At 41.0% G+C, this 13,385-nt stretch overlaps 1 protein-coding gene across 2 annotated transcripts; it reads left to right on the forward strand.

Moving 5' to 3' along the window:
• The first annotated feature begins 323 nt into the window (after positions 1-323).
• Positions 324-13,156, forward strand: sdcbp2 (syndecan binding protein (syntenin) 2). Of its 2 annotated transcripts, none has more exons than XM_027006948.2 (9): positions 324-485; positions 6,330-6,381; positions 6,618-6,708; positions 8,630-8,730; positions 9,891-10,049; positions 10,182-10,357; positions 11,158-11,329; positions 11,541-11,632; positions 12,407-13,156. In XM_027006948.2, the coding sequence occupies exons 2-9, from the start codon at positions 6,331-6,333 to the stop codon at positions 12,459-12,461; spliced, it is 897 nt and encodes a 298-aa protein (XP_026862749.2). In that variant the 5' UTR covers positions 324-485; position 6,330; the 3' UTR covers positions 12,462-13,156. The 2 variants fall into 2 exon arrangements, with proteins under 2 accessions (XP_026862749.2, XP_026862748.2); XM_027006947.2 differs by having other exon boundaries at positions 325-485; positions 9,888-10,049.
• Positions 13,157-13,385: the final 229 nt, after the last annotated feature.

Consider the following 13,385-nt stretch of genomic DNA (forward strand, 5'->3'; position numbering starts at 1 on the left):
TTGCCAGAATAGTAACTAAACCCTAGTACAATTTAGTGTCCTGAGTCAATATAAACTACTGGGGAATATGAGATCAGTTTGTCCAAGATACACTAGTGCAGTTTAACTGTCACCATAACATGAACTTTCAGTTGTTTTAAGATGGTTTATTCAAAATGTTTTAAACATGGCATTATATATCGGTTGTTATCAGTAAAAGTAAAAATGTTCAGAAACACACATTTATAAACAGATTGCGAGTAACCGATTTATTTACGCTTCCCATCTGATGGTATGTGGGCGGTCAACAATTACGTCATATAACAGAGCAGGAAGTTTGCGATAGACTTCCATTGCTGGAAGTCTATAAAGGTTGTCGTCTAATCCACAGAACAGGAAAAAGTGAAACAGGCTTTGTCTACTGCGCTTTGCGTGTTTACGTTTTCATTAACCTACATCTACATTTCTCCCAGTTATATCTGAGGCGAATTTCAATATTTACAAAGGTATAGTAGTTTGTTTCATTGACGTTTAACTTAAATAAGATCAGTGTTTTACTCTGCATTATGATTTTTATATAGACAGATAGCCAACTAGCTAACATCTACGACGAGCTAACTATAACGCTAGCTAAACGGTCATTAGTGTTAACGGAACTGAAACTAACCATATTTAGCTAGCAACCCAGCTAACTAACTAGTTACCTAGGTTACAAAAAGTTAACTAATTAACCAACAACATCTGGACTAGCTGGTTGGCTAGTTAACGAAAAACAAAAACAAATGTGTCGACAGTGTACTTATTGTGTATTTATCTAGCTAACTAGCGGTTACCTAGTGATTTTTTTTCCTCCCTCAATAATTTAACTAACAGCTAGCTAACTAAATGGAGTATTGCTTTCTTTTGTTAGCTAGCTAGATAGCTAATGTTAAACTAGTTAATCACATTAATGTTGGCTAGGTGGCTAGCTAGTTACGATATCTAACGGCAGCTAGCTGTAAACAATGACAACGAAACTGGTGGAACTCTTTAAGAAAATCGTTGCTTGAATGCTAACGTATAGCATAACCAGCTAACTAACTAGCTATGTTGATGGTTGTGATGCTACAAAGTAGGATTACTTTGTTAACCTTATATGCATGACGATGACATTAGCTAGCCAGTTACTAACCATCGGTGACTCGCGAATGTGTTTGTGTGTGTGTGTGTGTGTGTGTATTAGCTAGCTAGCGAGAGACGTTTTGGTATATAACTAGACTTCTAGGTTTATGCTAACTTGCGTACATTTATGTAGGGTTAAGATAGCTAGTTATTGTGTGTGTGTGTGTGTGTGTGTGTGTGTGTGTGTGTGTGTGTGTGTGTGTGTGTGTGTGTGTAGTTGAGTGTCTGAAAGAAACTCTCCCAGTACTTCGAATAAGCACCTGGTGGAATAGCATGTTTTTCCGTAACTGACATAAATTTGAATCATTACTCCACAGCAGTTCTTTGTGGTAGTTCTCAGTAAGTTGTTTTTTTTATTATTTATTTATTTATTTATTTTTAAAATTTTTTTGGTCAGATAATTACTGATTTAAGCCAGAAAAATACTAAGAAGGCAAAGTAATAATACAAGCTTCGTAAAAGATGACGGTTAAAAAAGGTGTACAAATCTTGTCAGTTGTTGAGAAGTATAAGAACAAGTCCCAGTTATGGGATTGCATAGCTAAAAGATTTTTTCAGCCGATAGTATGAAGGGGCTTTCCCTGAACGACGTAATCTGGTCAGGTGACTCTCAGCATCTGCTCTGTGACAGACTTGTCTCATTCAGAGACGATTGTTATAAGTTTGACTCACACAAATTTATGTTGCAAGAAAAGGTTACTCTCCTGTCGCCCTTACGGCACTGTGCAACTATATTTTCTGGCCTCCTTCCTTCTGTTGCTACAGGAGAGCCATTTGTCATCCTTGTTGAAATTGCCTTAGTAGATTTATTTGGTATTTCTTTGGTGTCAAATCATAAAAACATATCTGCTTGCTATAGTCTGTACAAAGCTCACTTGCTTCATATAGCTTGACAACTAATGCACTAAGCCTTATTTTGAGTTCTTAAGCACTGGTCTTGCATAACACAAACACTAACTGTTGTAAAATTTCCTTTGTCCTCTAAGTACTCATGAGACAATTTGTGGAAACTTGGCATATTGACAATTACAATTTATCTGAGTGGTTTATTTGTGAAGTATATCGGGAACACTAGACAATAGTTATATACATCAGTGAAAGGCTTGGGAGAGTGATGGTTCAGTGTTTGTGAAGATCCTCTCTATTCAACTCAGTAGAATGCACTTGATTGTTTTGAATAGTAGTGGTTGCACATTTTCAGTGGAATACACAGTATTTTGAGTGTTCATTTTCATTAAATAAATTGAAGGTTTCCATTTTAAATGGTAAAAGCCGCGTTGAACAGAAGGTAGCTGACTCATTATCCCACAAGTGTGTACATAATGTTTGTCTGTTTGTGTGAACACTCGCGGCCACAGAAAATGCTGTTAACTTTACATCAGTACTCTTGGATTGGTAGCTATGTGTTGCTATGGACTGAGCAACCTAATATTTTTTGTATGTGAGTACATGTTCATTTTATATCTCTACTGGCACAGATTTAGCAAAACCTAATTTAAATATGAACTGTTGTTTGAATGCAAAAGACATTGAAGCAGATGTTTAAGAAATATGGAAGTAGGCCTGAAAAACTTGTCATATATCCCACTCCTCCTGCTATCTGTTTGTTTACAAATATGCCAGGTCAGCAGTAACACCATCAGGGTGGAAATTTCTTGAAAAGAGGAGTGTGCCCTCTCTTAAACTATGATGAACAGTTTCTGGAATCTTGAATTCTCTCCTCTGTGTTTAGCTTGAAGATTCACGTGGAAGTCATTTATACTTAGCTTTACCAGCTTATTGTTTCAGGTATGTTGCTGAGTAGCAGTGTTCTAGGTGTTTATACACATCTTTTACCATACCTTTACATAATGTTTACTTTTGTAGAATCTGTGGATCTGGGCTCAAATCACTAAATACCATCACTGATATAAAGTGGAAAAGACAACGTGCTTGACAAACAATATAAGCCAGTACAGAAGACCCGACACTGGTACTTATAAACCCAATCATGATCTGGTGTAATTATTTGCTGTCAAAATTCAAATGGCATTTTAGAGGACATTTGACAGTATGTTTTGTGGATAAGATTATGATGTGGGAGGAAAGTTTTTCTACTTATGCGGATTTGTAGGAGTTTATTCATGAGAGTGTGTGGGAGAGTTTTCTTTATTTTTTTCCCCCATTCTCTCTGTAGAGGGAGTTTAATAGCTTGAAAGAGTATGTAGCATTCAAACCCATATTGCGGTTTATAAGTAGGCCTGTTTGGTTTTGATCGTTACGTCTCTCTGTTCTCAGCACATTGGTTTTAAAATAACATTTACCATGGGGTTTAAAGTGCAGAACATCTCATGTATGCGATCCATAGACATTAGTAGATGCTTAGAATTCTCTGTAATACAGCCATTTTCAGGTCCTGCTTGCTTTTTGCCTTCTGTTTCCAACTTGTGACCTGTTTTCTTGAATGCATGGTTATATTAGGGCAGTTCTTGGTGATTTTCAGGAGGACAACGTGATACTATCTTGTGAGCTGTTGTTGCTAATGTTAAATTCATTCACGTCATGAAGATCACGTCATGCTTATCTTTGTTTTTCATCTCTGGAATATTTAATGGAGTATGAATGGTTAATCCAGCTAGGCCTAACTATTTAGAAATATTCTCTGCAGTGAATAGAAAGGAATGTTGCTAGACGTGTTGCTAAATAGAATTTTGCGGCGCTAACTCCTGGATTTATATTTGGTTGTGATACTGTACTATAAGATGCTACTAATTGGACATTTAGGAAAGTTTGTATGCTTTTATTTAACCTGGTTCTGGTGTTGACTTGTTGGCTTGTATTAAGTCTAAATTAAACCAGTCTCTCTGGTGAGTTTCAGTGAGATAGTCTCCTAATGCCATTCCTGAAATGTAGCCTGCTCCTCAGTCATGTGGTAGAATGACTAATGCCACAGTTACACTCTTTTTGTTTTTTTTCTTCTTTCTTTGCTCTAGAACCTTCTGTTTTCTTTTACTTCTCCCCAGATGGATTTAGGGTGATTTCTTTCCTGTTGTATCTACATTAAGACAGAAATTGCAGTCATATAAGGAGAAATGGATCTCTCTTTAATTGAAAGGACTTTCATTGTTCGTAGAGACCTGTTCTTATAGTGTGGTTAAGCTTACAGTATTTCAGTATTCACAACTATGTTGTGCTGAGAGTCTTAGGCGTTTCAGTGTTTTGCTGCAACAACAAACAGTAACACAGTATTCTCACTCACTAACCAAAGTGTTTACAAAAATATAAAAGACAATAAAAGATAATTTATACTTGTTTTTATGGAAATAAAAACTGTTTGTTTCTAATCATGACTAAAATATTGTACTGTTAACACACAGGTCTAGCCTAGCACGGTCACCTATTAACTGTGCTGGTGTTTCCTGGTGTTGATGTCAGTAACTTTGCAATATTTTCAGAGCTGTATTTAAGTGGTAAAATAAGGTATAGAGATTGTTAATTTACCGATGGGCCTTAAATCCCTGTGCTGCACTTTAATCAAACAGGCTAGCGACCAGCCTAAAAGTGGACTGCACCTAGTTTACTGTGCAGTTTTATCAAGTGCCACTGAGTGAGCTTTCCACTGCAAAAGAGCCAGGGATGAACGTGGATGGAGACACTTCCATTTTATTTTGAACATTTTAAACCCATACTTGTGTACTAACTCTTGCATTCGAATAGGAGCACTATGCAGTGTACACCTGTCAGTAGATGAGTACTGCTAATACTGTTGTAGATAGAATGCACTATACATAATTTTCCATCATTTTTTTAACTTTAACTACATTTGACAAAAGTGATTAGCTTATAGCCATAGCTAGCTAATATGTAGCATGCTGTAAAACGAAAATAAAAAATTGCCCGTTTTTCAAAGCACTGGCATGTAATTCCATGGATTTGGAGAGTAATTCCTTTCAAAGGTTCATCTAAAACAACATGCTAATTACAACTTGTAACTTGCATTTCTTAAACAATGAGTGATTTCTGCCTTGGTAGTCTGACTAATGGTTTGTGCCATTATAGGAATGAAAAGACTTGCTAGGTGCTCATTATTGCATTATTCTGACTTGATTCCTGGCATATTAGATAATGGCTGCCAGGGTTCTGCACACTAGCCAAGCAGGTGAAGCATTTGCCCTGTAGTGTCGGCCTGCAGTCAGAGCTTCCGGGCATTCCCAGCGTGTCTTATACGATTCTGGTGTTTAGCTGATGTGAAACATCAACGAGAGATGATAATAACTTTTTGTTATGAAGATTAATTTTATAATAGTTATAATGAAATTAATTTTAGATATTTTTGTAATCTTCACTGTTCCATTTAAACAGTTCTGCCTGAATTGAGTATGAAAAAGTAGCTGGTCAGTAATGGGTATGGTAATTCTGTATGATATTATTAAAAAGCAGACCATTTTGAAATTGATTTGCCCACAGGGTAAACAATTGCGCTAATGTTTAAGATGACGTGAGAGAAGAATGATAACCCTGCAACCGCTAATCGTTTTGCTAAAATTCCATTAGCGCCCAAACTTGGTGGGTAGAGTTGCCGTTTAATTCCTCTGGAACACAGATGGGCTCACAGGTGGGATGTTGCATAACCTGACGGCTGCTTGATGTGTCTTGGAAACATCGCACATACTTGTGTGCAAGCGCGTCAGTGTGCTTGCGCTTGTGTGAAAGTCAAAACAGGAAATGTTGGACTGTTTGTTCTGTAAGTATGATGGGTGGTTTGTATCTCCATGGTAGCCAGACAGCATGCTGGCATTTCTCTCTCTAGTGGATCCTTATGGGTTTCCCTGCACTTAGTCAGTTAGAGGACTTTCCTTGGGGGGTAATGTTCATATGCTTCTAAAGAACCCGATTAGAAGGATCAAGTGTACTGGATCAGAAATGGAAATAAAATCTACTTCCCTGGCTGAGTTTGAGAGGCAGACCCACCTAAAATACACATTCCACGTCACACCTTTATCAACAGGACCTTTGTTTTCAGTAGGGGTTTTTCACTGCTTAAACAAGCAGCCTGTTCATGTCCTTTATCAGGTGTGATGTGAAATGAAAGTAAAGGCTAAAGTGTTTGCCAGTGTATTTGGCTATTTTGTCATGGATTTTGAAATGTCCAGTTATGTAATGTTAACATTTTACTTCGTTTTGGCACACGTCTTCCCCCTTGTTTGCAGGATGTCTCTCTATCCTTCACTGGAGGACCTGAAGGTGGACAAGGTCATGAGGGTAAGATCGTGTGCTCTTATGACTAGTGTCGCATATCTAGATAATATTGGAAAAATAGTTTTAACCCCTCCAATATGCTTTTACTTAGATTTGGACATAGATATGCAAGCAAAGTAGGAACTCTGCTCAGTTGCTCAACTCTGCTGAGATCAGCTGTAGTCTGTTTTAAGATGCTTTGTTTGTGCGGGCTGTTGTGTATTTGATTGAATGTGTCTCCCCCCTTTTGTTTCTGGCAGGCACAGGCCCAGTTTGCCCAATCCACCTCCTCGGCCCCAGCCATAACTGAAGCTGCCTCCCCTCCTGTCACGCAAGGCATGCCAAGCTCAAGTGAGTCCCACTGCAGCTCCCAGGATTCCCGGCGACTGCATTTCTGCCTTCCTCCCTCTCCATAAATCCTCCCCCAGGCCCCTCTCTCCTTCTCCTTCTCTTGTGCTTGATTTCATTCTGTGTGGGCCGTGTGAGGGGCTGAGATGAAAGGCTTTTGACAAGACGGCACTGGGGTTGTACAATAACAGATTAAGCAATTCCTTGGGGGCCTGAGGAACCCCTGAGTCTCAAGGACTGCAGTATTCTGTTTTCAGCTCTTTTATTCTTCGTCTCACCACAATTTAAAAAAAAAAGTTTTTTTTTTTTAAATTATTTTTTAAAAATTCTCTGCTACATAAAAATACAAGTATGCCAGATCACACTTGTGTCCCGTGAGCAGGAATCCACTCAGGAGAAAGTGTAAAGGCTAAGATGGGTTCAGAACAAATTGGTTTCACTCTTCTCTTGCTCTCTCTTGGTTGCCATCAGGAGCTGTGGGGCTTTTGTTTACACTCAGCTGAAGTAGCTCGATGTAGTCATGGAGACCGTACTGTGGGCACTGTGTACGGCCGAGAGGGGGCAGAGCGTTTTAGAATGGTGGTGGTGGGCTCTGGCCGGCTGGCAGGCAAGAAGGAAAGAAGGCGGAGATCGTAGCTGGGCTGCAGCTCAACCATGATGACACCATTTCCCCTCTGTCTGCTGCTCCTTTTCTCTCCTTCTCGCTGTTGCTTTGAGTTTACTTACTCACTCTCATTTCCTGTATTAAATCACTCTTTCCCTCTCCTCTCCACCCATCAATTTTTCAGCCTTTCGACTAAAAGTGCACTACTATACCAAAATGTTAATGATTCTTTCAGTGCTCTTAATGTTGGCCAGGTCCTGTCTGAGATCTCCCACAGGCTCTTGGGTTTCTGTTATTATGTAGGACTAATGGGACCACAAAGCTGAGTTTCAGGCTATAATTTAGGTTGAATAACAAAGCACATGTTTGGGGTACAGTTCCATTGAGTGGAAATGTACTGTGAAGAGGTGAAGAGTATTGTTCTTTGTGGTCTTGTTTAGAGGAAAGTGTGTGTGTGCGTACATTTGAAGTCATGTGACCCATGGAATGATGCAGCATTTTGTCCCAGTGAGAGGTAGATATGAGTGGCCTTGTCACAAAGGTTCCCAAATACACCAGCATGTCTGCATTGCATTGAAGGAGACGGGCAAAGCCTGTCTGGGGAAGGGAAATGGTTTAAAGTAGTAGGTCACTAATGGAGAAATGTCAGCTAAGTTGTTGCTAAAAACAGCCCTAAACACCTGTAAAGGCTGAGCCATAGCCATAAGGATCTATCAGCTTAACCAGTCTGGAGGATATGATGTTGCTTGTATTGATTTGCATTGATGAGGTATTAGTCATTTGTGTAATGCAGTGCTTTTAAGACATTTGGATGCTTACTCTAGTTATAGGCGTGGACTTGGGTGTGCGTGTATGTGCACTTTAGCGCATCCGGTTTACAGGTCAGCAGACCTTTAGTGGCTGAGTGTTGCCTTGCGCTTATTCTCAGAGTGAGGCAGAGGTGTTGCAGGTGGGGCTAGAGGAACACATGATGATAAAACCTGGCTCCTGTTGCTATGGATAAATCCAGGAAGTCATTACTGTATGTAAACATTAATAGCCTTCGAGACAACTGGGGTTATGGTTACTAAAATTCAGTGATCTGGAAAATTCACATCAATTTAGCTTATGTTGACAAGGACCTCATGATGGATGGTGTCATAAGACAAATTCAAGCAGAAAGATTGATGCATGACATGAATTTTCATTTTAGTTTCTGTTGTACATGCAGTTTTTTAGTATTGGTCCCATGCTGTGTTCACAAGTAAGGTATTAAACATATCTCTGCAGCAGTGCTACTTTCATTCTCTCTCTCGTTCTCTCTCTCTCGCTCTCCCTCAGGTCTGTACCCAAACCTGGAGGGGCTGGGAGAGTACATGGGCCTCAGTCTTAACAGTGATGAGGTGCAGAAGAACCTGGCACTTGTCCCAGCAGTAGATAATGTAAGTTTATGTGGGTGGGATGTTGGGCGCTAACATAAACACACATGTTCTACGTGATCACGTTCATCCGTTGGTCAGGCTTATTTCCATTCCTGTGATTGTGCTTTAAAGTATTGAACTGTGCATGGGTCAGGGGTGAGATTTGCTTTATGCCCATTCCTGGAGAGTCAGCTGCTGGAGGAATGTTGGTGTTTAAATAAAACACTCCTGCAATTGCTCCCTAGAGCACTGACTCCATGTGGACTTTATTTCTTCAGTGCACTCTTCTGTTTTGCTATTCTACTTAAATATAGCAGCCAACTACCTAATTCTGCAAGAATGTAAGGGAGGTAGAGAAAGTTTACTGTACGTGAGTGTGTGGAGGAGTTTTTTTTTTTTTATTATTATTTTTTAATAAATAAATAAATAAATTTTTTTTAAAAGTAGAGTGACTCAGAGGCTGTGTACGCAACACATAATTCTTTGCAGTCCTGCAGTCTAGGAAGCTGAGGGCACAGGACTCAGTCATATAACTAGTGTGTGAAAGGGTAGTGAACATGGGTGGGTGGCTGTTTTGTGGGGGTGTGTGCGAGCACGTGTGTGCGCATGTGTTTGTGTGGAGCCCGAGATCACATTAGTGTGGGTTTTGAAACCTGCATTTCCAGTGGCTCTGGCCTTATCCATCTGCACTGACTGAGCTCCCACAGTTCTCTTAGCCATATTTGTACAGTCATGTAGCTTACCTGCCTAGTGTTGGCGGAGGATATTGCCGGGAGGTCAGTTGTTGGTGATCGTTGTTGTTGTGGTTGTTACTACCACTACTACTCCTCAGTATTCTCTCAGTGTATTCATTGCAGATTCTACTAACTGGGTTCCCTCCTATCACACAATAGTGAATGAGGGCTAACACATGCAACCTGTAAGGCTTGTGAAACCAGCCACCATAGCATTGTTATTTGGGCAGTCTAACAGGACACTTGAACACGCTTGGAAGAGACCGGACCTGACAGATGTCCGCGTTTGCCTAGACTAGCACTGAATGATGTGGGGAGAGAGAAACAAGGTCATTCCTCCTCATCCAGAGAGGGAGAGGAGACTGTAGCTGACTGCTGTGACACTGCTGGGACTCTATCGCTAGCGGATCTCACGCTGTCCCCTGCTCTCCTTCTGCCTCGCAGCAGCAGGTGGCGGTGCTCTCAGGAGTGGGCGGCATGGTGCGTCCAGTGACCGGCACCGACACTGGCATCCGCAGGGCTGAGATCCGACCGGGCCTCCGCGAAGTCATCCTGTGCAAGGACCAGGACAGCAAGGTCGGCCTCCGGCTGCGAGACATTGACAACGTGAGTAAGGTCGACCACGGGTGCATCTTTCCTGGCATGCACAGCATGCACCTGACCTGGAAATGCAGTACAGAGGTTCTCGTGTTAAGCCAGTGTCTCCCACCTCTTTCTCTCCCTCCCTGCCTCCTCCAGGGTGTGTTCATTCAGCTGGTGCAGGCGAATTCCCCAGCGGCGCTGGCCGGCCTGCGCTTCGGAGACCAGATCCTGCAGATCAACGGGCAGAACTGTGCCGGCTGGAGCACAGACAAGGCCCACAAGGCCCTGAAAGTGGCAGCTGAGCAGCGCATCGAGCTCATTGTCCGCGACAGGTGTGCCATGCTTCTTCAGTCAGGCACGGCACTCAGAGCTGTTGGGGAGAGCACAACACAGACCACAGCAGGGCCATGATACAGATGGGCTCAGTTTATTCATACTTGCAGAGCAGTGAGTGTCTGGGTGTCACTGGGTTTCACTCAGACATCGCAAAGATGGTGGGAACGTGATGTCCTGATATTTGTGTTCAGCAGTGAAATACTAATTTAACCACATCGATAAACACGTTAATGGGTAGGACCACTGTGCATGCATTAGTCCTATTCTTTGACTAAATTGTAATGTCTGTGCTGAATCACTGTGGAAATTCCCCATAAGTTTAATTAATCTTGGTTTGGGAAGCCATTGTTTAATGCCCAGGTGTAAAATTAAATATGTGGATCTTGTAGTTTAAACTAACTCAATGAATGGGAATAATATTGACTCAGATATTGTTTTCATTTAAGAGTGAGTTTGTAAATTGTAATGGTCTAGAAAGGGTTGCAAAAATCGAGCAAGATGAGTAATGCTGTTATGCTCAGGCCACTGAACAACTAGCTCTGGCGCCTCCCTGTGGACATCTGTACGAGCAGCCTGTCAGCAGTGCACATCCCCACTGAACCTCTGTGAAAGTATAGTAAAAACTTGAATGGTGTCACAGCGCTGCTTGGAAGGAAGAAGTCAGTAGTATTTAACTGATGCATCACTGTAGACTGTACCATTTCACTGTACTTCTCATGTTTGGTGCTGAGGTGGAGAACCATGTGGACTAGTTGTTTGTGAGTGACTGACCTTGTTAATGCTGCCTTGCTCAAAGGCCCTTCCAGCGCACAGTGACCATGCACAAGGACAGCTCTGGTCACGTGGGCTTCATCTTTAAGTCTGGCCGCATCACTTCCCTGGTGAAGGATGGCTCTGCTGCCCGCAATGGCCTGCTCACCGAACACTACATCTGCGAGATCAATGGCCAAAATGTCATTGGACTCAAGGTGAGAGGCAGAGAGAGTGACTGGCATGTTGCCTGAAAGTCTGGAGTCGTTTTGCACTGAAATGCGAGCTACATTAAAGGGATGGAACTGGTTGTGTGATGTAATACAGAAGGACATCAAATACACTTTAAATGTACTTCACTTTGTAATGCACCAGGATGCCTGTCGTGTCAGTGCGGGTTTTAATTGCTCATATTATGTGCTTCCATAGGATCCTCAGATTAAAGACATCCTGACCACATCTCCCTCTGCCATGACCATCACCATCATGCCAAAGGTCATCTATGAACACATGATTAAGAGGTAATAACACCCAAGGTACCCATGGCCATTTGACTTGATTTTCCGGATGTATTGACGGTGTGATGCCCAATTACATACATAAGGCAAAATGTGACTGCTGAAACTAGAATCATGGGATATTGTTTTTGAGGGCACCAAAACTGCACATAAGGGATCCTGTGCAGATTAAAGAAAAGCACTCTTCTCAGTTTCATTATGTCATTTATTCCTTGTAAACTAGTTAGGCTGGGCATAGAGCTTGAGCTTTGCAAATGTTTATTCAGTGTCTCTTCATAACCTGCATGTACTAAAGAAATTGAGAAAGCCAAGTTAAGTTTGTTTGGAGCTCGTGAAAAACACCTTTTCAGTCTTACAAATGGCACAGAGTTTGTGAACGTAGAGGAGCTTTAACTTGACACACTTCAGTCTGTGCTTGGGCGAGTGAAGCTGCAGCTCTAACCGTGGACTTTCTACAGGGTGTGGGGGAGCCTCCTGCTCTTTCACACTTGGTCCACAGGACTATAAATTTTGCTTACCATCAATACAATACGGAACCATATTCATCACATATGACATGAGAGTTCATGCCAAGGGGAGAGTTTCACTGTGCAGACTAAATCCTTTGCCAAGGTTCATACATTACCAGCACAATTGCAGAGATTCACTTAAAAAAAACAAAAAAACAAACAAAAAAAAAACCCTAAAAAAACCCAAACTTAAGATATGTTCCTGGTGTTAAGCAGTGTCCTTTTAACGCATGAGCCCAGTACTAAATGCTGCTGTTCTCTCTTGCAGGATGTCGAGTGGCCTGCTTAGGTCTGCGATGGACCACTCTGTGCCAGAGGTCTGAGTCTTTTGCCCACAGTGGCGCCTTTCACAATGCCTACAATCTCCAGCCTTCCTGTTGGAACCTCCTACCACAAGCATTGTCTGTGTCGCTGAACAGATGATCCTTTTCAATCATGCTCATTTATAACATAAGTAAATTGCCTTATTTCTACTATAGATATTGAACATTATTGCATATCCGGTTCATTTTTTTTTCTATCTTCCTTGTTACTATTGATGTTCAATTATGTCTTTTATATGTAATGATAATCCAATCTGTCACTGAGCGTTACCGTCTTTGAGTAGTACTTTTTAACGAAATACCTTTAGATTAGTTAGTGGACAAATGGGGGGGGGGTCAAAAGATAGGTTTGCTCCAGGGCTTCCAAAGGATTACGGGCATTGAATCCAAAATTACAGCCATCTGCCACTATGCACTGGATTCTACCATCTGTACGAAGTTCAGATAATACACCTGTGTGCCAAGAAGGATTTACGCTGCCAGACTGAAAACAGGGAAGATTTGATCAGTTTTTGTTTTTAAAGAATTTAATTCTTCTTCATTTTATATATAAACTGTTTGTTTTTGTTTCAAATGTATCTTTGATAACACACCACCTGTAAATCCTAGGATCGTTAAAGATTTATATATGAATGTAGCTTCAAGATAGTGTAATTATTATTAAAAATAAATAAATACTTATACTGGTGATTCAGCATGGTATATGAATTCGAAATGACATTTTTAAAATGCCTGGGTTTACATGTGCTGCTCACCAGAAGGGTACCACAACCTTTTTCACCCTGATGTCATGTAATCAAAGTTCCTTTAGGTTTATAGCTCCTAAACACAAAACTAAAAAAGGACAAAAGGAAAAGAGAGAGAATCTTTCCCATGCTGTTTAATATAGATCCTTTTGTTTTATACAGAGCAGTGAGTGAAAAT

This window comes from Electrophorus electricus, chromosome 24 (assembly GCF_013358815.1).
Source record: "Electrophorus electricus isolate fEleEle1 chromosome 24, fEleEle1.pri, whole genome shotgun sequence".
NCBI classification, from domain to species: domain Eukaryota; kingdom Metazoa; phylum Chordata; class Actinopteri; order Gymnotiformes; family Gymnotidae; genus Electrophorus; species Electrophorus electricus.

What these genes read in the sequence shown, in the direction of transcription:
- sdcbp2 (XM_027006947.2), top strand. Translation starts at nt 6,331, where the DNA reads ATGTCTCTCTATCCTTCACTGGAGGACCTGAAGGTGGACAAGGTCATG. An exon ending in TTGTCCCAGCAGTAGATAAT is followed by an intron (nt 8,731 to 9,887) that starts GTAAGTTTATGT and finishes TCTGCCTCGCAG; the next exon opens with CAGCAGGTGGCGGTGCTCTC. An exon ending in GAGCTCATTGTCCGCGACAG is followed by an intron (nt 10,358 to 11,157) that starts GTGTGCCATGCT and finishes CCTTGCTCAAAG; the next exon opens with GCCCTTCCAGCGCACAGTGA.